The sequence below is a fragment of the Strix uralensis genome, chromosome 7, assembly GCF_047716275.1.
Source record: "Strix uralensis isolate ZFMK-TIS-50842 chromosome 7, bStrUra1, whole genome shotgun sequence".
NCBI lineage: Eukaryota > Metazoa > Chordata > Aves > Strigiformes > Strigidae > Strix > Strix uralensis.
Window position 1 is genome coordinate 30,511,441 of NC_133978.1, and position 24,721 is coordinate 30,536,161.

General features: G+C 38.9%; 1 protein-coding gene across 1 annotated transcript in view; it reads right to left on the reverse strand.

Moving 5' to 3' along the window:
- Positions 1 to 24,721, reverse strand: part of LOC141946071 (VPS10 domain-containing receptor SorCS1-like) — a 296,692-nt gene that overhangs the window by 160,196 nt on the left and 111,775 nt on the right. Inside the window, exon 3 of the mRNA XM_074875239.1 lies at positions 8,919 to 9,018. Coding sequence (XP_074731340.1) covers positions 8,919 to 9,018 — 100 coding nt within the window. The remainder of the gene's footprint in view (positions 1 to 8,918; positions 9,019 to 24,721) is intronic.

Genomic DNA, 24,721 nt, shown 5'->3' on the forward strand with positions numbered 1-24,721 from the left:
GTGTTCCTACCCCCAGTCTCTCTTTGCCATTAATCTCCAAGCTGCAGCAGGCACTGTATTTTCCTTGCTCCCCAAGTTATATACCCTTCCTAAATGTTTTAATTCCTTCTTTTGCTACTAATGAGAAAGACGTGGAGAGATGGGAATCAAAAGACTCAAGAGACAAAATTATGGATTACAATGCCTTATTTTCAGTAAATTTTGATCCTTGAATTACCTGGTTTGTTGTTATTGTTGACTCAAGATTTTTTTTCCTCTTCTGGCTCTGGGAAATCTCTCTCTATCCCTGAAACAAGAAACCTAAACCTTTCACTTAGCAGCACTTAAAGGATAAAGGTCATTTACAGTTTTTGCAATATCTTTTCCATACCAGACACTGAATTATTCCCAGTTTCTCCAAGAAGCTTGGCTGTTCTGGCTATGACCTGTTACTCTTGATATAACATGTAAGTCATCATTTGTTGGTCTCTAATTCTCATGCTATCTTCATATAAGTCAAATTCCACATTTTCTTAGTAGTAGACAATTTTCTAATTACATCCATTAATCTTTGCCATCACTCCCCTCTCTGTGCATTTACCGGGATTTATCAATCAGAAGTTTCATAATAAAAAATACTTTTCTTACTTTCTTCACTTTCTTCTTCTTGTACTCCAAGTACAGCTAGACAGAAGGTATATCGCTCAAGTATCCTGTCAGTTAGTCATTCATTTCTTCATAATAACATATCTAGACTACAGAGGAGTGAGCAATTGCAATCTGCTGGTAAACATGCCCTACAGATTACACTATCTGCTAATTAACAGATACTACATATGACTTTGTCACAGGCCTGGCAAGAGAGGGTTGAGTTATGGAACAGCACCATGCTATTTTTCCCTTTAAGACCAACTTGTGTAGTCATATAGTAACAAGACAATTTCCATATTTCATGACCAAAGAAGAATGTTCTACCACTACACAGCAGTGAAATGATATAAAAGTAAGATTTAGGTATGTAACTTTAACGTCTCAAAATCCAGAAGGTAAATGGAAACAACCCTGCTGTAAATATTTTTAGTCCAACTTTATGGGACACTGAACAAACTGATTTTCAACCGCTTTGGGCTAGTTTTTCATAGGAGAAAAAAAGTCAGTATTATGGCAACTGGCTTTTTTCCTGGTTTAAACAGCCTGTCTTATTTATATAAATGGATGGAGCTACAAGTTTGACAAAAAGACAGGTCTGCTCTGTAGTTATACACATTCTTGCACTACCATCAATCCCAGCTGCCTGTATTTGGGCTGCAACTAATGACATATCGCTCCTCTGCTCTCTAAGCTGTTGGCATATATCCTCCCTTGCCAAAAGGGATATCATCTCTTCCATAATATTTGGTAAATCACTGAGGAGTTAAAAAGGGGTAAAAGAATTGAAGGACATTCAACAAGAGATTATCTTGCATAAATGTTAACTGTCCAGTTTGTAGAAAACAGGGGTCAGAGTCAGAATGGAAAGAACACCTCTGAAACCCTTCTTAGCTTGGGTGAATCTTAGCTCTAAAGCTGAATTCCATGGCTCATATTTCCCTATCATTAGTTTCAACACTCAGTGTGCCCTTGGAGACTTCTGTGAGATACAACAGCATACTGTAGTACTACTTTGAGTGGAAAAACGTCAAAACTGCCACTATTTTTGATAGGCTTACAAGAGCAGCGGCAGAATAAATGTGCTTTGATTTCACTTCATATCCAAGAAGAGATATGGATGTAGAATAATGGCAAGGGCTTTGCGTGTAATGGCTATTGTGAGAGCTGTCATATACTATAGCCATGAATCAGAAAGTTTGGTAGTGAATGCTGCCAGACACTTCAAAAGTCAAAATACTCACTTTGAAAGATGAGACTCTGCCTTCACTTTGTTAACATGGACCAAATGCTTGTTAATTATTGGTTTCCCATGAACTCGGTATTAAAGACTAATAATACAGCATGAGCTCTTCAGTCACTGCCACTTTACAGGTCTTCATTGACTCCAATGAAACTCTACCAAACTGCAGCTGTGTTAGATCATATCCAAAAGAGGTGATGAAAGATCTACCTTTCTAAACTAATAAAAATATTTTTGGCTTTATCCTTGTTTTCATACAGGGTGGGGGGCAGAAAAGAGAGTCTTCTGAAATGGAAATCAAGTCTATACTTGATTATCTGGTGCACAGGTAGAAGCATTAGTCTTGAATCTAAAGATATTACAAGCAGAAATGAAAATTGTAATATATGTATTATCATAAGGATTTAAGACTTTCCAGTCACCACCGATAGTGGCTTGTAATAGCAGTAGACTTACTCTATCATTATTGCTGAACTGCGGAAAATGAAAAATTTCTTAATTCGAAGGGTGAGACATCCCTCTTCCTGTGGGTAGTGAACTGTTTACATGTGTATAGTGTTATCAAAAGTCCAAGATAATAATTCTGACCCTTGTAGGTTCAGAATTTCAACTCTCTTCTGATTCAGAAGGTGAAACCTTAAGCCAAAGCTGTTGAATGAAACAGATTTAGACCACTGTATTTAAAGAAAAGATACAAGTGAGGAAGAACCCCTATGTTCTCCCACTGGAAGACCATTGGAGAATAGGCATGTGTAATGCTATCTACACCAAACTGCCTATCAGATCAGCAAAACCAGCAGATGAATACCACCCCACATTCTCTTGACTCTCTTCCTCCACATAAAGTAAAAGATGAGGCTATGAAGACTCATTATCTGTGGTCATAGCGTAGGAGACATCTAAAACAAATCTGGGGGCTTCTTCATATACCTTCCTATGCTATACAGGGTTTAATCCAAACAGATGTTTTCATTTGATGAAATTTATGTTTTGATCTGCAAAACACTTTAGTACAAGGTGGTTCCTCCCTTTCAAAAGGTAAGAAAATACTTTCATTAAATGTCTCCTTGAAATCTCCTGAGCAATACATCATTTTAAAAACACCAAAAAACCACCATCCACATCTGTGAGACAATGTCTTTTTGATCTCTTACAGCTATCTCTTTGAAGGCTGCACTCACAGCCTGCAGCTAACAAGGACCTTTCCCTCCAAATGAAAAGAAGAGAGCAACAGAATAATTTATTTTATCTCTGCAAGAGTGGACTGCCACAGCACTTTGGGCTATTGGCATGACTGACTGACCGTAGACCCTGGCTCTCCCACTGTGCCTAATTTGCTAAGGATGCCAACCCTTGACAGCCACAGGATCTGGCTCTGTCTACAATGAGGTGTGCTTAGAGCTCTGCTGTGCTCTAACCTCTCTAATACAAACTGGTAGTCTTCACACTAAGATTTATAGAGGCCTACAAGGAGGACACCTGGAAATAACTTTTTTTTTTTCTTGAGTAAAAAAAAAAAAAAAAAAAGAGATCTGTCATCACATCAGACTTCTGAAAGCTTCCATGTCACATCAGACTTCTGAAAGCTTCCATGGTGAGACAGGTCAGACAGGACTTTTAGAAATGTTCCCAATCTGATTTTAGCAATTCAGGATAGCAGCTTCTAGAGAAACAGCAATGTCAGGTGGAACTGTTCATCTCTACAGTCATTTTCCTCAACTCTCAGGAGAGCAGATGAAAAGACCAGTGTAATGTAGTTCTGGGTCTTACCCTTTACACAGCTGGGCAGTTTACATTCCAAAACCAGAACATAATACTACAGAATACAAAGTAGCACTCAGTCATTCCCATTTCAGCTAATAAGGGTAAATCTTCTTCTGTCTTGACTAAAAGAAACATTTAGCAACTATTCTCTCCACCACTACCCAATGCTAGAAAGAACAGAAGGCCGGGCTGCTATTCCTTTCATTTCCTTTCATTTAAAACTCATTAATAGAAATGAATTTGAAATAGCTGGGGATCTAGCCAGCATTGAAACCCATGCAAATATATTTACAATAAATATCCATTATCTTGGAGCTACACGCACAACAGGACAGTGCTTAACATGCTGTGATAAAGGTGCGAATCGTGACCACTAAATATAAAAGAAGAGAAAGGCATCTGTAATCCATTCATCTTTAGAAAGAAAAGAGGACACTCTACCGCACAGCAATTAAAATCTGAACAGTTGGAGGAATAAAGGGAAAATTCAAGGCAGGCCTGCAGAAAGAAAGGGGGGGAGAGAAAACAAAACAAAACAAACCAACACAAAAATTCAAACTCACAGGAAATACCCGATGCACTAATTCCAATAATAGCATAGAAGGTGCTGGTAGATAGTATCATCCAGCATTTTATTAATTAACTGGAGATACAAGGATACAAGAGGTTTGAAAGTACAAAGAATTAAAGCCCTGCACAAACTGGCTCTTTGCAAAGAACACAGTGTGCTTCGTACAAGGATACAGTGTCTAAATTAGCAGCACTTTTTGAGTCAAAGAAAACCTTGAGTTAAACCAATTGTAGAGTCCCCAGCACGCCTCATTCACTTTTTATTTGCATTGGTCTATGATTTTCCATGGAATGCTTAAAAGCAACTTATCTGAAAGGCTTTTATAAAGAAAGACCATAAAACTTAGTGCATGTGAGTTTCTAGGAAAGTGAATGATAAAATTTTGCGAAAATGGATTTTCAAGATATCAACTTGGATTTCTATTTTAGTTTAGTTTTTAACCCACCAATGCATTATTCCCAAACACTATTTCTTCATGTAGAAGCATTTAAATCATTTTATTTCCCTTCACAAAAGGCTCTATGAACCTAACAAATAAACCAATGTTGACATACCTAAGCCTAGGGATTTATTGCACATTGGGGATTCTCACTTCTGGAGACTTGTTGACAAATACTCAAAACAGGCTCTGCATCTTTGGCAAGATCCACACATTACAATTCTCCCCCTCCCCCGCACCTCCCCGATCTGTGTCATCAGTTGTACGATCAGGTAGTACAGTAATTCAGTGAAAGGAGAGAATACTGAAAAACAGGGTTTCCATCTCTCTTATTGACGGGGTTTATACATCACTATGTTACTCACCTTTTTCTGTAATTTCATTAAGAAAAACTGTAATTCAGAGAAACACAGCAATAGGTCATCAATTTAAATTGTAAATAACAGTTGACTTTGTTCTCATTTTTATTTTCAAAGCACCCTTTTGTAATACAACATTGCCTGCAATGCCTGGTTAAAGGATTTAATTTTGTTCAATAAAGAGACAAGAATTGGAAGTCAGGAGCTTTTAGAAAGAAATTGTCATTCATAGACTGTGGGAAGCTCTGCAAATCCTGTACATTATTTTTTTCTAGATGGAGAAGAGCGAATAAATTATAACAAACAATTTATTCAACACATGTTGAATATTTTCTTTTTCAGAATGTGAAAATCATCAGAAGTTCATGAACAAATCTATTAATTATTTGAATAAATCCAATTACATGCATTCCACAGTTCATTGTTCCGACTGCTCTGCTTTGCAAGGAACAGACAAGACTATGTACAGGATACACTTGTTTTTTTCATTAGAAGCAATCAGTCTTGAGTCAGCAAAGTTCAACATTTACCTTCTGTTTCAATGGGACTATTCCTGAAAGTTAAGCATGTGTTAAAGGGATTTTTTTTTCGAAAGAAGGTAGCCTCAGTAAGTTAAGTACATTCTGGCCCCACTAATGAATCACTGTTGTAGCAAGGTCTCTTGTCCAATAGCTTCAAGATAAAAAATGCACCATTTCTTTTCTAATACTGAAGAAGCCTTTTCTTTCTGCTAAGGAATGCCTTGTGGAAGAAAGAACACTGAGGGCTGGAGGTGCAGTCAGAATAATTACTTACCACATATAACAAATATTTCGGGAAAACACACTGTTAGCATTTGCCCAGTATTAACTACAGCAGTATATGAACCCTTCACACAAACAGCATGAGTGTTGTAAAATTCATGGATTTCAGAGCAGTTGAGTCCTACATTTTAAAAAAACGTCTGCAGCTACCTACCCAACCCACATTAGTGAAACAAGATGAAACTTTCAAAGTAACCAGAGTTTCTCACAGGGGTATTAGCACTTGGGGGGGGGGGGGGGGGGCGGGGCACAGGATCAATTCTGAGGATCTATAGGTTTTTGCTGAAAATGTTCTTGGCGGCAAAATTTGTAAATATGTTTTCTTCTGCTTTCCATTCAACAGCAGGAATGATAAATACCCTGAGTTTTACTATTTTTGCTTTCACTGCAAAAGTATTTTAGTGTGGAAATATAACATAGCTCTACCCTCTCTTCCCCATGCCCTCTTAATCACGGGGGACTAGCTAGGTGCCTAAAGTTAAATGTTTATTGGAGTAATGGCCTGATATTCTACAGAAATAGCATAAGCAGGGCCTCCAAACGTTTTCCCTGAAACCCTAATTTTGCTCCTACCGAAAATTCAATCTCAGACCATTACATAGGTCCTTTCATTCCAGGTGGTGCAGCTTTCCTCTGGCACTGTCCCATATTGATTATAGGCCACCTTTAGTGCTGTCTACTGCCAGAACAGGCAGTTCCACCCTTCCACCTGAAAGGTTTTCCCTTTCATCTATTTGTTTTCTGAGCTGGAAAGTGATTAGTTTTCAGGCAGATTAGTCCCTGATCCAGCTCAACAGATGGCTACACAAACAACGGTGGCAGTATGAGAGAGGGAGGGGGAAGGTGCAGCCAGAGGTGGTGAAGTATTTTCAGAGTCAACCTGCATTTAGTTGGCTTAACATGCTTGCAAAACCCTTAGTTTCTTCTTAGGTTTCTCTGCACCACAATAGCTAAGGGATCATGCAAATTTTGCCCAGCTAAATCCCTTAGTTCTACAGAACAGTATTATTACTGTCCAACAAACATCAGGCATGATTATATACCCTCCACACCACAGTTTCTGTGTCAGGAGACCAACCTTTCAAACCTCAAACCTGAAGGACATTTGAGTGATCTGATAATTTCATTCTCTAGCTTCTAGTGAAAAGCTTCATATCTTCATCAGGGGTCAGCTGCAATGAGTTGACATCTCTCCACTAATTTGGGATTACTTAATCTCAATTTAATCTGACTTCCATCAGGAAGCTTGAGCCCATACTTTTTCTTGTTTGTTTTGATTACGATTATTTTTCTCTCCAGTCTTGTGTAATCATAGCAATGTAGGTAGGTATGAGGAATCAATCAGGTAGCATTACAAAGGTAAGTGTCAGCCAACTTTTCTGAGGGTCTTCCAGCAAAACCTAAATTCATCAGAATAGGTAAGGACTGGAATTCCACAGCTACAGTCCATTAATCAGAATACCATTAAGAGAGTACTTGATAACTGTTGTGTTAGGACCACATGAGGCAGCTGCCTGTAGCAATGAAATGGAATGCATGATCCCAAAAGTCCACTCTAGTTTCATGTTCCAGTGTTTGCAAACACTGTTTTACCAGGGGCAGGAAGAAAGTCCTTGAACATCAGTCAAAGGTTCCTTGATTATTAAAAAAACATTATTCACAGACTCAGGTGGGGGAGTAGAGGGTAGGATCAAGTATACCCTGTCACATGTCTACACCTCAGCTGGTGGTACAGACTTCCACTTACAGTCAATTGGAGAAAAGTAGGAGACATTAGGATGTGATTTTTATCATCCTAGGGTCAATTTCTTAAAAGGACAAATGACTCGGGCCTAGAAGCGCCTGTTTCTTTTGAACAAAGAGTTAAGCACGGACTACAAGAGAACAAAGCTTAAGCATTGGCCTTGGTTTGGTTAGGACAGCCTCCTCTTCCTTTCATAGCCTGTCTTAAAAATACATAAACGTTTCAGTATAATGAAAACAGCATCATAGTGACCTCAGCTGCCCAAATATGCACAGCCTCCTTTAGAGGTGAGTCTTCACTAGAACTTTCTGCTGATGCAATTCAGTTTTGCCTGTAATAACTCGAACTATCCACTAGGACAAAAAACGAGGAGAGAAAACTACTCTATCCAGGTTCATATTCCCTCTGGTAAAGAACTGGACTTGGGCCTTCTACCCTCTGCCTGTGCACTGTAGACTCACAGTTAATAAGTCAAGAGGACAGTGGCATCACCACTGCCATTTATTTAATCACATTTGGTTTTATTTTCATTCATTTTTTTGTGGACCAACACATGAGGAAATCTGAAATGAAATTGCTAGTAATTTCAGGATGACTTAAACTACTTTTTAGTTTCCACACCAAAACACCAGTAGTAAAGATTGCCTATCACTAAACATGAGAGTTAAACCCTTTTTTAAACAGCACGTGAGAGTCTTTAAACACAATATTGTTTATTAGCATATCCATACGTTAGCATATGTGAGAATACAAGTTGTCATCATCATTATGAACTGTACTTCGTCACTTCCTACTGCATACCTTCAAATCACAAAAATTTTATCAAAAATGTATCTCAAAGAAGGCATCAGATTCCTTTATGAACATGTCAGCATTATAAATTCTTAGTAAATTGTTAGTCAGTAGGGTGCTTGCATGATTAAAACCTTCTGGGCTTTGGAAGGTATTTTCTCTGCAGGAATTTGTCAAATCCTGTTCAGTTCACTACTGGGAGCACTTAAAAGACAAATAATGTTACATGCAATCTGGCCACTGTAGATGTATTTCTGCCATTTTAATGAGTCTCTCTCACTTTCAGACAACAAAATCATCACCATCCACAAGGTAAGCAAACAATTAAATGCCTGATGCCTATTATGCCAATCCATTTAATGGCCATCTTTTGTAAACGTTTATTCCCTAAAGTAGACTGGCAGGTAGTATAGGTGGTACAAGTTGGCTTATATTTTGGTAACGCTACATATTTTTTCAAGTGGACAGAGACAGAAAGAGAGAGTTTCCGGACATTTAAATAGTAAAAGATATTGAGAAAACTGGGGCAGAAATTGCATCATAAAGTCAAAATGAGCCAATCACATTATCACCTACCTTACGCTTGTTTGTTGGACAAACATACAAGTAGCTCAAAATAGTCTTCAGACCAACTTTATCATTCAGTTTCTCATATGTTGTCCCATAATCTGTTGACCTATAATTCAAAGAGAGATTTCATAAGTACAAACACTTAATCACAAAACCACAAGTCACTTGGCGGCTTTTCAATATAAGTCATGCTTTACATAGCGGAATGGCTCTCTAGAGCTTTTTGAATGATTCATGTAGTATATAATGATACTTAATTATATACACACAGCATCATGTGAGTGCTTACAATTTGCATTTAAATTAGATTAGGAAAAATTAAACCAGCATCTTCCCAAAGCAGTTTAAAATAAACACATACAATAAGAAATGCTAAATTCTGTGTATAGAAGATGATAATGATTGTCAGAAACGCCAAATAGCAGACAGCAAGAGACTAAAGTTATCAATTCATTGTATACTCCAAGCTTAGACTAATTTTAAGAGTCTTTTCTCAGCATATTTCAAAGTAGCTGCTCCAGCTGATTGTTCAGTGAAATTGGAGTTCAGTTTTCTGCGAAAAACATTGATGTCCTTCTGAAAACCTAACTACGTGAGCGTTACACCTACAATTCATATGTTTTTCTTCACATGGACTAGCAGAGAGTATGGACACGTGCTTTATTCTTGCTTTAAGAGACACCATTCAGTAGAGAAAATAATGTATTTCTGTTATGAGGGTTGCCCATAGAGACACTGACTACATGTTTTAGGGAAGAACAAGTGAACACAGAAGAGTGTGCAGAGTTCCTGTAATATCTCTTAACATGTGACTGAAACTGAGATCAATTATCAGCAGAGGTTTTGTTTATTATGCAGCTCATGTTTGTCTGAATTATGTCCTAATATCCAGGAGATTTAGATAATCAGCCCAAACCAGTATGGCTGGTACCCATACATTACAGAAAAGTGACATGTAACAGACATTTAAAAGTATAACATATTTTTGTAGATAATAAATCTTCATCTTGTCTTCAAAATGTAGAAATGGGTCCACATAGAACTTAATTTGCAAGCAGTAATATGAATTTTCCCTTCTGCTAATCACTCCAAAACCAGTCATTCTAAAGTAAACCCTAAGCACCTGTTATTTCCAGGTTCTCTCCTATCTGGGAAGCTGGCTAAATTCACAAAGGTATTTAAGATACTCACACAGGTATTTAAGACACTTAATGTCTACAAATTTATTTATTTTTCTGTGGACTGTGGAGGTTGTTACATTCCTGGATCAGGTTCTACACCTACATTCATACCACAGATTCTGGGATTTCAGATTTTGCAATCAGTACATGATTAAAACAAGAAGGCAGCAGCTTGGGGTTTTACCCATTAAGATGAATTGCACTAAAATGTGGATTTGCATTAAAGTTGAGTCTTTCTATTCAGAAACTTTATTGAAGCATTTGCATGTATCTGTCCTGGTCATATAACATTTGACCTATACTTTACAACCATAGCTTTTTCCTTTCCCCCCAATAAACATATGCACCCCTGTAGGCATGCATATATGACCTTTGTTGGTTAGAACACTGATGTCAAATTCTCATCTACTGATTGATCTTCTCCTTTATAAGGTCATCTATCTCAGGAGCACATATAAACTAACTGAGCTATTTCCTCAGTGAACTGAGAATACTGTTACAGTTATTTCTGTTACTGAAAATTTCAAAGATGTTCTAGCATTCAGGTGAAGGGAGCCACAGCAGGATGCTGAACACAGCCCTGCCAAGGACTGCTGGTTCACTTTGGTTACCCTGTCCACCTCACCACCCAGTCTTCCAGAAATTAATATTTCTGTTGCAGTCTGACTTAAACCAAAACCTACCCTTTGTGAAGTTTGGGCTGATAAAGACATGTAAAGAATGCAAGGGCTAAATCTGACCTGAGTTAGGAAAAAATACATTAATGAGGTAATGCAGCTCTTCACAGTGATTTCAAAATGGGACCTTTCAAAAGGGGATAGGAGTGAAGAAAATCTGACACATAAAACTTGCTTTGAAATTGTTAAAGAAAAGCTGTCAGTACCCCTGCCACAGCACAGGCAAACAGATGTCGAAGGCCTATTGCAAATGGTAATCTTAGTCAGAATTGCCAGCCATTTCTTACTTCAAATCTCTAGGCAATTATTTTGCATTCATAGCTTTATTTACAGGTAACATTATATACAGATGGAAGCTTGTTCTTCTGTCAACATCTATAAAAGCAACTGAAAGACTGGAAAGCTTAGAAAAACATTGTTTTTTGCAGATGAACAAATACACAAGCAATCAAAGGAGCTACTATTAGATCTTGCTCTCATTATCATGTTCAAAACTAGCAGTAGCCAGTCCTTCTGCCTCCAGTTACAAGTTGTTGTTTCTCTTACACCACTTCACAATTACTTTTAATTTTAACAGGGAGGTGAATGTTATACAACAGCAGATAAACACCTAGAAGTGCTTTAACACAAAGAAATGGTGATAGATACATGCACACAGCATAACAGAACAAAAGAATTGTATTGAATGAAATACTGTGTAGACATGAAGCCTCTGTTGGGATCTAACCCAAGGGTATCACCGCCCTTCATTCATCTTATTCCTACTACATATAGGTACAGAAGCAGGCGTTGATTAGCAGCCTGGATAATGAGCTCTTCATTTGTCTTATTAAATGGGTGTATAAAGCAGCATGAGATTCCTAACCCATGAAAACGTATCAGCCACTTGGTGATCCAAGAAGCCAGCCTAACCTAGAAGTGTTGCAAAACACAGATGCACCTCAGCAGGGTGTAGGCAGTAACAGCAGCATAGGATCAACAAATTCAATCCCAGTTATCTGAAGGGGAATGGATATGTATCAACCAACATCTCCCACTCTTTGTGTGGTAAGCTGCTTCTCTGAAGTTCTGCGGAGAGAACTCAGTTTTAGTGCATCTGTATAACCTGAGCAGACCAAGCAAATGCCTGGATAAATCATCTGAAAGGACTAAACCCAGGACCTGTTGAGCTGAAAACACAACAATGAAACTCTATACCTTCTGAACCATCTGCTGAAAAGCCACAGCTACAGAAATAACTATATGTAGCAGTAAAAGCCCTATTTTATTAGCTCTTGTGTAGACATGCATGTTGCAATGCTTTCTCAGATTGTTTGGGGGGAGGGGTGTGTGTATTCAGGTTTTATCACATTAATTTAAATCGCTGTGTAAATTGGTTCATTTTGGCTTGGTACAGTTACAGGCTAAGTCAAAATAAGTCCAGATGAGTTTGAAACAGGAAGGTCTGCAGAGAGATTTGATATATGTGCAAGTCTAACTAACTATGGAAAAACATAGGTATGCATTAGGACATTGTGGATGTTACTGAAATGCAGATGATACTTAGTAGAAGAATAATATTCAGAAACAGAGTATTTGGACTCAATTCTGAACTTCACACCTGTCCCACCATTTCAGTTGTAATTGATTCCATTAAATCCATCCCAAATTTTACCAGTAGCTGTTTAGAATCAGACTCCCTATTTTTTCAGTAAAGCAGAATGATTTCTGCAAACACCTAAGAAGATAAATATTTTAATTATTACTAGTTCATTTGACAGTATAAAAAATACCAAATTGTGGGACTGAAGCTTTGACTTCCCCGAGTAATAAATTAAAACAAAACTAGAAACATGTAGAACAATTTATAATTTGCAAACTATTTGCAAGAAAGTTGACATTTAAATAACTTCATTATTATTCACTGACAGGGCTTTTCCTTCTCCTCCCGTCAGGGTAAATGACATTTCTATTACAGTATTATAATAAACTACTGCACATTTTAAATAAAGTCACTGAATTCCATTAGTCCACCTACTGTCACGAATATATCTCAATCCATTCCTATCAGTATTTCACAATTATAATAGACGTTCTGAATCAACCAGTAACACGAACCCTATGGAAATTTTCTTATTTCTCAAGAAGTGCAGACTGAAATTCAGAGGACTGTCAGTTTGAATATATAGATTAAATAAATCCCCTAGCAAGTCGCTGTTTACTCTCCTTTGTTACAAATTTAAGGTTGTCTGTACTTATTTTACATAAGCTGCTAAAGACTTGAAGAATCAACCAGTTGATTGTTTGGTCAAGGTTTCTTTTGCAACAGGATCTTTCAGGAACACTCCATGAGAAAAAAGAAAAACATTACATGCAGATAGGAAGACTTTAAGCTGTGTAATATCATGTCTCCTGCCTATTAGAGTGCAGCTTTCTTCCAATAAAAGACATATGTTAACAAATAAGTTCCTTGTTATAACACACATCATTAAGAAGCAATCACTTTAATTGGCACCATTTAGTGTTTTTTTTTCTTTTTCCATCAGTTACACCTGGTTTTCACATATTAATGTGACTGCTTCCCCCACCTCCACCACGAGAAGATTGTCTGTGTATCATGTCCTCACCCTCCTTCCTCCAGTTTAATTTGCTGCTTTAACTGTTATCTGAGTGGCAGTCAGCCCTGGGAGGCAGGACCAGAAGCACATGTAATGTGGTTTGGGACCAGCAGATCAGGGCAGCCTGTCATAACCAGAATCTGTGTAAAGAGATGGGCTCTAGCCTATTTCTCCTTCTGTACATGAATTCACCCCTGGCAGAAGTCAGGTATTTTAAGTAAGAAACTGCAATGACTATTAGATCATCTGTTCCAATTTCCCACATAACTATGTTTGCCACCTGGTTTGCCTCCAAAGGGACTAGCCAGTTGAACATAAGATTTGCCAGTTGCTATCATATTTATCTCTACATTAGCAGATTTTTGGATAGAAGGCTTTCAGATTGCAGAAGGCAGAACTGTGGAGTCACAGCCTGTACCTACAAAAGGCTTTCACTGAACAAGTTTTTAAATAAAAGGATAATTAAGACACTAAAAATGATCTTTCATGTCTGAATGTGAAAAATACTGGAGCCAGTAATTCTGGAGCCTATTTGTATTCCTGCGTGCAATGTTTTAAGCCTGTTTGTAAACTCTGCTGTAGAGTTCTTGACTTCTGCATTCTTTCTTTCTGGGGATCTTTCTAGGCTGAGGTTCTATTCCCTCATCACTTAAATTGAAACTCTTTTCTTTATGGTTTTATAGCCAAGTACTAAAGTTTCCCATTGATTTTTGCCACACCACCATGTTTCACAAAAGCCAGTAATGTCAAAGTCTTCTTCAAGAGCTAACCATTTAAGTTCACATGTTCTTCTTATTAAGCCTTTCACAAGCCATTGATAAATGCTAGTTTTGGTCTGATGCCGGCTTTGATTTAACTCCTTCATGTGTAACCCCGATATTTTTTTCCAAAAAGTAATAATGTCTGATCTCAAGCTTCTCTCTCAGGGAAGAACTGGGTTTATCCCATTCCTTATTTTCACAGAAAGTTACTCTTACTTTACAAATTACCTTGCTCCACCTGGACACTTCTCACCACTGGCTGTCTTTCTAACTCATATAAATAATTCTCCAAGGCCTTGTCCATTTCTAGTGGGAACTGTTTGCCCAGCTCATAGAGACTGACACATTTTGAGGGGAATTTTACATCTGCGTGTTGAAAAGAAATTGCAAGATGTAAACACAGTGAATCCTGTGTCCTTGGACAGAGTTTCCACACAGCAAAGAAGCAGACCTTGCCCTCATTTGTACAAGTTTCTCTCCTGAGGTCACACTCTGAATGGCTATTGGTGTGCCCCCCGCCGCCTCCAGGTTATCACATTAGAAAGTCTGGGGAATTTTTCCCATGGACTTTTTAATGCAGGACACAGGATTTTTATTTAAAACTCCTGTATCCCACTGAGCAATCCAGGGCTTTCAACACTGAACTGATTTGTGTCCCTGACACACTGTCTCTGCTGAAGACCTTTCCGCAGATTAGGACCAGCCATACTGTGTCTTTTTGCCTTCCCTGGCTTCCTCTTCTTCACTTTCTTAATGAATTCTTGGCTGATTTTTAGTGATAGCTCATTTGCTTTAAGCAGGGATTAAGCTAAAATGAAGCTAGCTCAGAAAGGCTTTTTTTGCCATCATAAGAATTTGGTTCAGAGGGCAGTTAAGTGGTCTGACAGCAGTGACAAGCCAAAGAGTTGGTTAGCATTTCTTTAAATGTCTGTAATGGCACTGCACATGTCACAGCATTAAAACACTTCAAATTCACCCTGGCAGGCTGAAATTAACTTTTAAAGATATCTCCAGGGTAAAGAAAAGATTTCAAAACTCAAGGGAATCACATGTCTCACTCCCTAAGTGAAGACATTTCTGATGACTTTTTTCTCATGAGGCCCTCAGCAGGCTGGCAAGTCTGTTCCCAGTTTCTAGGTGAGGAAAATGGAGGGAAAGACTAGATAACTAATCCTACATCTGAAGGAAGTCTATGACAGAACCAAATGCAAGTCCTCTTGGGCTCCATCGACTTCCCACTCCACTCTGACAGCATAAGTTTTCTGGCGTTTTGTGTGTGTAAATAAGGATTGGAGTTTTAGTACCAATGTCAAAAGGAAGAAATACAAAATTAAATACTGTGTAAACGTGCATTTTAAAACAAATTTAAGCCTCCATTTTGAAAATGTCTTGCGTCAAGTTTGAGTTGTGACTGTAGATTTTACTAGAAATGAGTTATGAATTTTTATACAAGTTTACCAAAATGTATATTTTTTTCCCTTATGGAAAGAATTTTCTCATCACAAGAAGTTTCCCACCTACAGAAGCCAACAAAAAGACTTGGAGGATGAGAGGAGGTAAAAAAATTACAAAGAAACAATAGGAAACTGAAATTGGTATTTCTCTGCATAATCAGTTAAAGTAATTCAATTTTCTTCCTCTTCTTTTTAATCAAATTTTATTTGGCGCAATCTAAATGAACAGAAATATACACATTATACACATTCAAATTCCTGCAATTTTTGCCTTAATATAGTTCAGCTGATTATTGCTATAATTTAAAGATGTGACAAGTAGGAGAAACAGCTCATATTTTATCATCCAATCCAGAGTTTACATATTGCATTGGATAGTTATTAAAAATCTTACCCAAATCAGAAAGAAAGGACATGGCAGGGATGGGAGAGCCAGGAGATGTTACCTGTAGGTGACCCAGATGAGTTGTCTATTTCCCCTTAAATGGTTGAAGAAAAATAAATTTGGCTAACTTACCTTCACTGCTGTTTCAGTTGAGAGTTCGTAACTCAGGTTAGCAATCTAAGCAGAGAATACCTGTCCCTCTGTCTCTGTCATAACCAAAGTAAGGTCCACCCCATCCCTTTGCATCTATTCAGTAAAGGGCATGTAGCCACATGGCTAAACTTCCATCTGCTGATGCAACCTGTAGGTATAGGTCACCATTTCATAGCTATCCACCCTCCTATTACCATTTGGGGCTGCACTGAACACACAGATGGGTTTCGGTACAACCCAACCACCATGGCTTCACCAAGTTGCACCTTTCACCATACAACACATCTTCCATACCTTTCAAAAGGTCAAGGAGAAGGAAAAACCTTTGCAATTTGGAAATTTTTAGGAAAACAAGTAGCAGTTCAATAAGCCTGAGGCTTCAAATCCCTCTGAGTTAACTAGATTTTGGTCAATAGCTTCAGAAGTCACAGGATGATGATGGTGGGAATCTTCCAACAGGTCAGAAGACAGGTTGTACAGGATAAAAGGAAGCCATGTAATCAGGGTGATGTTATTTCTTACTCTTATCTATGTAAGGGAGAGGCAAAGGGAAACAGTCAATTATGATGAACATGCAAGAGTTCCCAGTTGAACAAGACAGAAGAGCAAACCTACTAATACCATAATGCACAGCGTTAGGCAGCAGCAAAACTTGACTGTTGAGTGCAAGGACAAGGAAAAGAAATCAGAAGGATCTCTGCTGTCAGAACGCAAAACATGAAGGTTTTTCTTTCAAGTGTACAATTCCCAACTTTTTGTGAAAAAAATAACGCACAGAGATTTGACTGGACTCTGCGCTGGAAGAATTTTCTAGGCACTGTTTTGCAGGAATGGACTGTAAATACAGAATTTTGCTGTGGATGACCCCATTTTGGGGGCCACAGCTCCATTCTGGAACTCCTCTCAAACACTGCTGTTCTAAATACCACTTGCAGGATCAGCTCTGCGAAAGGAGATGGAATATCTAGGGGAGAGGACTGCATTTGCGGCAAAATAACTGTGGACTTACCACCGATTTTGCCTGGCTAATAGACCCCTGCAAGACCAGCTGTTGCCACTGAGAGTAAGGTAAGGTAGCAGTTAGAAGGAACTGGGGGTTTCACCTAGACCAGCAGAGAAGAAGAGTGTCCAGAGCTCTCCCCCTCAAATCTCCCTTCCAGCTTATCTTTCTGTGGCCTGAAAGACACGTCTTCATTCCCTCACTGACAGAAGCAGCAAAAGTCAAGAAGAGTGTAGGGAGGCTAGCAATCATAACCACTTTATCTATTCTAATTCAACACTGGGTGAAAGCCTGCAGCAAGAAACAAAGGGACAGCCATCAAAGCAAGACCTCCATTTGACCCTCTCAGTGAAAGACTCAAGAGGATGGCACTAGTGGTGCTCTGGCTGAATCACTAGTGCAATCTCTCCTGATCTTTCTATGAGCTGTTTTGTGCCATGGTGCCTGGATGCATGTGGCAAGCAAGGGATCAGTAACTCCAGTGGGACCACTAATTTTGTGGACCTAATTAATATATATCAAAAGCTGATACATTATTTACACTTGTGCATCTGACTGTATGTACATTCCAAGTATTTTCTCCTTCTCTAAGTCCATAGTACTGCTTTTCAATATTTTTTCCATTTGCCATCACAGCATTATTTTCAATGAAGGAGCAGACCCTAAAGAAAGGAATGAAAGTTTACTGGCAACAGGCTTGTTCCTTGCTACCTTAGGAAATTTTGGGGGATCAGTGGACTACAAGTAGAAGAGCACCCATCTGGAAGATGGTGTGCTGACTTGTTTGTCAAAACAAGCTGACCTGACTTGTTTGTCAAAACAAGCAATCAGGCTAGGATGCTAATTTCCACCCTTCCATCATTATTCTCCGCCAGGTAACATTGCAACTCAGAATAAAGCCATTCCCATAGACACATCCTGACTCAAGGCTTATGGTCATCATCAAATAAAATCTCAGCCATGATGGATATTAAAGTTGTTCTTCGTTACGTTTAAATTAAAAGATGCCTTTTAAATCAGAAGAATGAAGAATGACTAATGATTCTTCTTGCGGTATGTTTACACAGGGCATACTGGTATCACCATACCCTTCATGCCAAATTCTTGCTTATAAAGTGGTTCTTTGAGTGTTGCATCTTCCCGCTCCCCCTCCCCCCCCCCCCCCCCCCCCCCCCCGTCAGGTGTAAATCACTCAAATAGCTAGGACTGTAGCCCAGTAATCATCACACTATTAACTTTCTAATTGATGGTAATGGCCAGAATAAATTTCAGGCACCCCAAGGGGTGGTTAATGGATTTTGTAGCTTGAGGGCAGAGCAACAGGAAGCTTTTCCATTAATCAGTGAGATGAGACAACCATACATGTCCTACACTCCCCACTCCATCATAACACTGAGGTCATTGCAGCTTTGTTGAAAAGGTGGGTGTTGCCAGGAAAAAAAAAAAACAACAAACACACACCCTCGCAGCAGGTTGAGCTCAGTTACAAGGTCTGATATACTAGCTCAGCAGAGCCATGTTAGCATCCATAGTCACATTAGACATCCAGAAAACTGCTTTAGCCCATCTCCAATTAAGAGTAAGGAGTTTTATTGTTTCATAAAAATGTTGCAGGTCTTCTCTGGCTTTTAGTACATACCCTGCAGAAGAGGCTTTCTAGCTACTACCAGGCGGTTGCAACACAATATGCAATCTTCATTCTATCCCACCAGTGCAAATCCACAGCTAGAAAGCCTAAAAGATCCAGACATCCCAAGACTTTACTTTCAAAATCATTGTCCAAGCCTCCTAGTTGTTATAATGGAGTAGCTCCTAAGGACCAGTAGGATTTTAAAATCAGCTAAAAATGTGCCTCATGCATTAATTTATGTTAACCTTAGTTGGAAGATGGAATTCCCATCCCTTAGGCAATGCTAACAAAATTTTTTTTTGCCCTGTTTTAAATGATCATGATTCCCAAAATCTGTATAGAATAAGAATACAAGGGAAAAAGATTAAGTGAAAAAAAATTTTTAGAGAGCTTCAGACCACTAGTACCAGCGTTATCATTATCCATTCAATTGAATATTTTATAATACAGTCTGGCTGTCACTCCACAGGAAAAAAGCTCAAATGAAACAAGGAGAAAACCAAAACGAAACACATTTTCAGTTTCAAATCATTCCGACATTTTCTGTCAAGATTTCATTTTTAAAATACTGCAGAAGATTTATCCGACTAATGCTGCACTTCCCAGCAGAAAATTGTTCCACTGAAAAGGTTTCAGTTAGTTCTCTGAATCTTAGTAATGAACAGGCTAAACTTAGCTAGACTGTTACTCTACAACATCACCTAAGAAAGATTTTGTTGTTGCTGGATTTAAAAGCCATGCTAGTGGATTACTTGGATTATTGTACCCAAGAATCACTAATTAATGCTTTAAAGCAGGCAAATACAATGTTACTTTTTTTTCTTTTTAAAACCATTTGAATGATGCAGCTGTACGGTTTGTGTCAGTTTCAAATAATATACATCACCCAGAGCTGTGCAGCTTTATTTTTTCCTCTTGGTTGGTAGAAGCATATTTATCACTACATATCTAAAGGATCAGTGGGGTTATAAAGCTTGCTATTTATAGCTACTCTTGGGGTATCGAGCAAGTGACAGTAATTTGTTCCTTTGACATCTAACCTTAGGTCAACTACAGTAGCAGAAGATGGATTTTTACAGGAAATGAAATGAAAGTACACAGCAGAAGATTAATACCATTTCCTAGGTCTGAGGAGAATGCATGCTCCCAAACACTCTGCAGGAAAAATGGTTAGGAACGCGTGCTATGTATTAAGAATAGAGCAAGATGCCATCAAGGTGAGGTGTTCAAACAGTCTATTAGCAAACTGATACACTGGCATTTGCGCATAGAGGAATTGCAGGGTGATAGTCTAGAAATGAGCTCAGCTCTTCTGGTTCTTTGATTTTGAAAGTCATCTTTAAGTCAGTGCCAGCTACAGATAAAATGGGATCTTGCTTTTATGTTACTGGTAAATGATAAAAGAAAGTTAAAGCTAGGCTGTAAATTCCATATCAGAAACATCTTGCACAAGATCAAGTTACCATTTTACCCTGCACTGCAAAAACATCTTGCATTAATTATATTTTCTGTTTGTGAGAAAATAAAGACTGCATATTGAAACACCTTAAAAAGATTCCTTGATACTAAAATCCTTAGTGATGGGCCATATTCATCCATTACTCACAACTTATATTCAAGTGCACTTAAAAAAAAATAAATAATGGAATTTGACCAGAAGATTCCCCCCTCCCAAGACATCTGTTTTTAATTTATTTGGAATTAAGATTATAAGAAAGGTCTTTCCAAAGCTGTGGGTGCATAAAGACATTAATTATACAATCCAGTCATTAAAATAATGCTACCAACAGGAACTCAGCCAAGTACTTGAGAAGTCCTTCTACCTTCTCATAACAGACCTATAATCCTCAGCCACCATCAATTCCCTTAAAAAAGGTGTGTGTTCCAATGTGCTCAGAAAGTCAGCAAATTTCAGCTTTGCTGACCCGCAAATCTCACACGTGACCACAAGAGCCACATAAACCCCCAAATTTATGTGTAATGCCACAACCTACCTCCAACAGAGATCATCACTTCCAAGCATACTACTGCTCTATGCTAACACAATCGTGCAACTACGAGTGCAATGGACTCTATCAGACTGCAATATGTGTCCCCTACTGGACAGTGGGCAGGTGGTGGTATATATTATACGTGCCCACTCATATTCCTGTCACAGGCAGTGGAGGTGACATCAGTGGCAAAGAAAATAATCCATCATATGTTGGAGAGCCAAGATCTTAGTGTTTACCTCCAGGCTGTGGGCAATGCAGCCTGCTTAGCTTCTAACCCAAAGAAGAGCTTATCTAGCTGTACTTATGGAGTATTATTTGGTGCCACATGGAAGTACTCTATCTCCCAAAACAGCTGGAAAAAGCCATGCTAATTTCACCTGTGTGAAAGCCAAGTCTGGTAGAACAAGAGTTATTAATTACAAAAGGTTCAAATTTGCACTTTGAATGACAAAGGTCACACAGCTACATAAATATAACACCCTCTAAAAGAACCTTCATAAGTCCCTGGACATTTGTCTGGGAGATGCTTGCCAAGTCCTGTCCTTCTGCTTGATGGAAAGTCACTGATAATGCCCATAAGTGGAAGGTCTTCAATTTAGTTTTGATTTATTAGGGCTCAATTAGAACAGACACTTTGAGTAACAGTCGTCACAATAGCCAAACCCTGGAACTATCATGCTGTATGGTGGGGAAGGGAAGGAGGCAAGAGCAGGTGCAAGATTTTAAATGTGAAGTTCATCTGGGGAGGAGACAGTCCTGTATCACAGGTATGTCCCAAACCCTACTTTCAGCACTATCTACACACACACACGCCTCCACCATCTATTAAACAGGCTGCCAGAACTCTCATAATTTGTTGCTTAAAGGTCCAGTAGCAGGCAAAATAAGACCAGACAACTGTGACCAATTCTTCTAGGTCTCCACAGATCAAACCCCTGCCAAAACCACACTGATTTCCCCTTCTTTGGTGGATTACAATTGGAGCACTGTAAACACACAAAAAAGTAGTCAGTGATTTTTCACTGCTTCAGAATGAAGTTTCGTGTTCAGCCCACCTAATATTTGTGTGAATAAGGCACCTTAACCTTCACATCATGTGTATTTTTTTCTACCTCCATGCTCTTCCCCCTGTTTTAAAATTTATGGTTACCATTTAGACTGATTTCAATTTCCATTAATAATATGTGCAACTGATGTACTTTTAAGTGAATTTAATCATGTTGTAGTGACAGGTTTAGCTTAAAGCAGGGCTTCACTTAGAACTATCAAGTAAATTTCTCTTGAAAAGGTCAGTTTAACATTTAACAGGAGGGCCCATTCCAGACAAATTAGAATTTGCTCCACTTGTTTCGAGTGCAAACACTTTTCAAGCTGGCTTCGACAGAGGCATGTCAATCAAAAGAGAAAAGTGCCAAGTGCCCAAGGGAGAAGGTTCACTGATGCCTCCCTACACAGCTAGCCCAAAGGCTCTTCAGACACGTGGGCAAAACTGAAATATTTCTGCCCCACTGTTCAAGGACTGGTGCTGGACTGGAGACAGACGACACCACAGAAAGTAGGAAAGGCAGAGCTGGGAGAGTTTAGGCAAGTCCCCAACAAGTCAGACTTCACATTTCTAATTGCTGCAGCAACAAGAATCCAGTGGGAACAACCTTCCATGCTACGGAGAGGGGTTATTGTGTGTGTGTCCCATGAGGATTTATTATTGCTCCTGTGCTTGTCAGAGGCAGTTCAGCATTTCAGGACAGTGGCACGGTAAGCAGAGAGGTGATAATGCTCTGTAATGCTGTCTCAGTGGCACCCTAAGCAGTAGCCCGATTGCCCTATAGCTGGAGTTGGTCCTGCCTCCAGCCTAGGAAGACAAGTACCCTGCAGCAGTCACCCAGACAGCTTTTACACAAAATATTTTCTTCATTAAAAGGCTTCACAGTAGCATTACCACAAGTTTTGTTTTTGCCAGGACATTTTTCAGAGTCAAACCACTATGTGGAGATAGAAAAATTTTCTACCCTTGCTGGAGCTAACCTCAGCAGCACAATCTCTCAAGTTTTGCATAGTCTTTGTCATGGGATCACCTCAAAGTCACAGATTCCCAGGTTTATACCACTGCAGCATATAACGTAAGATCAAGCCAGATAAGTTTTCCAGTTCCAATCTTACATTACCACCAATAGTTCAAATTGACAGTAGCATAGGCAATTGACACACCTCCTCTGCCTTGAATTTGCTTTCTGTTATATTTATTTTATGGTGTCTCATTCCTGTAACAGAAAAGAGAGGGAACGAGCAACCTCTGCCTTCCCTCTTTGAGACCATCATGATTTTACAGGTCTCTAACATGTCCCCATTAGCTGTCACTTTCCAGACCAAAGATTCCTGGTCAGCTCAATCATTCCTTCCACACAAATCACTCCATACCTTGGCCCATCTTTACCGCTCGTCTCTGAACCTTCCCTACTTCTAACATACCCTTTTTGAAATAAGACTGACCAAAACTGGACACAAAACAGTATTTCTGTTACTATTGTATGGTTGTTGAATCAAGTTCTTGAGTTTCACTACTTACAAGAGCTTCAGGATGAACCTACTGTCTTGTAATGTGTCCTAGTAGATTTTTTGATTGAAAATAGTGTTCCCTAAGGATGTTTTACATCAGGTGACAGTTTCTGGATAGAATCAGAACATCTTCCAGGGACATACCCAATGAATGACATCATCCGTTTAGTGACAAGTTTCACAATCTGTTTCACTATCATGTTTTACTACAGTTTCAGAAATGCAAAATTCCTCGTAAAAGAGAAATTCTATTTTTCCAGCCAGCTAAGCAGATTCATGGTGTAAATTTCCCCTGTCAACTCCCAAGCTCTCCAGGAGTCCTGTAGAGGCCTCAAAGAATATCTTTGACATCTGTACTGTCACTGCCTGAACAATCTTCCTTATTTCATACACTTGTGCTTCTGCCTAGAAGGGGTGGTTGAGGAAAAAAAAAAAAAAACAACACACATACACACACACCCCCATATGGAAAGTTCTGGGATAAAACTGAATTTCAATTCAGTCATCTGCAGGGTCACTTGAAACATGTTTTCACTTCAGAAAATGCCAACCTACCAAAGCAAAACTTTTCAGAAAAGCTCCTGAACTGAATTTCTTGGCAAAACATCAGGAGCAGATTAGTTAGTTCTGGGAAGATATTCACCTGAGATAGGAAAGTTCCAGGATTTGATAGAAGGAGAGGACAGTGTACAGCAAAATAGTCAGCTAAAGTACTGATGCATTTGTAGCTATCTAAACATTAAAACAAGTTGGGGCTGTTATTGCAGCAATCACCAACATACTGAAATTAGTTTCAATCAAATCTTCTTTTACAGCAAAGCAAATGCTGAGATACAGTCATTCTCGAATGATACAAAACTTCAATTTAGGAGCCTCCTCCATCTGAAGAGAGCTCTCTGAGCCACTGTACTACTGATTGTTGTGGGGTGATGCTCTCCTTCAGCCCTTCAAACTCTGCTCGTGTGTAGGACGGGAAGAGATGTTTAATAAGGCAACTACCTTCATGATTATGAAGGAGAGTAATAAATGCACCAGCAATTTGACTAATCAAGCTGACAAAGTGATTGGGTTCAAAAAGGGAAGGACTCTCCCAGCAGCAGTTCATTAAAATATAAATGAAACTCTACACATTTCCAGTGTAACAAAAAGGTTTTACCAGTCCATAAGAGGGAAAGAAAGGGGATAGTCTGGATAATCTCAACTATCAGCGAGATACAGATAATAAAACCCAGTGTCCTGGTTTCAGCCAGGATAGAGTTAACTTTCCTTGGGCTGAGAGGGAGCACAGCTAGAGGGCCAGGTCCCAATCCATCACTGGAGTATTCCATATGATGTGATGTCATGCTCAGTATAGAGGCTAGACTGCCTCTTCTAGCTTCACTGCAAAGGATCAGCAAATAAAATCTGTAGAGAAGAGGTTC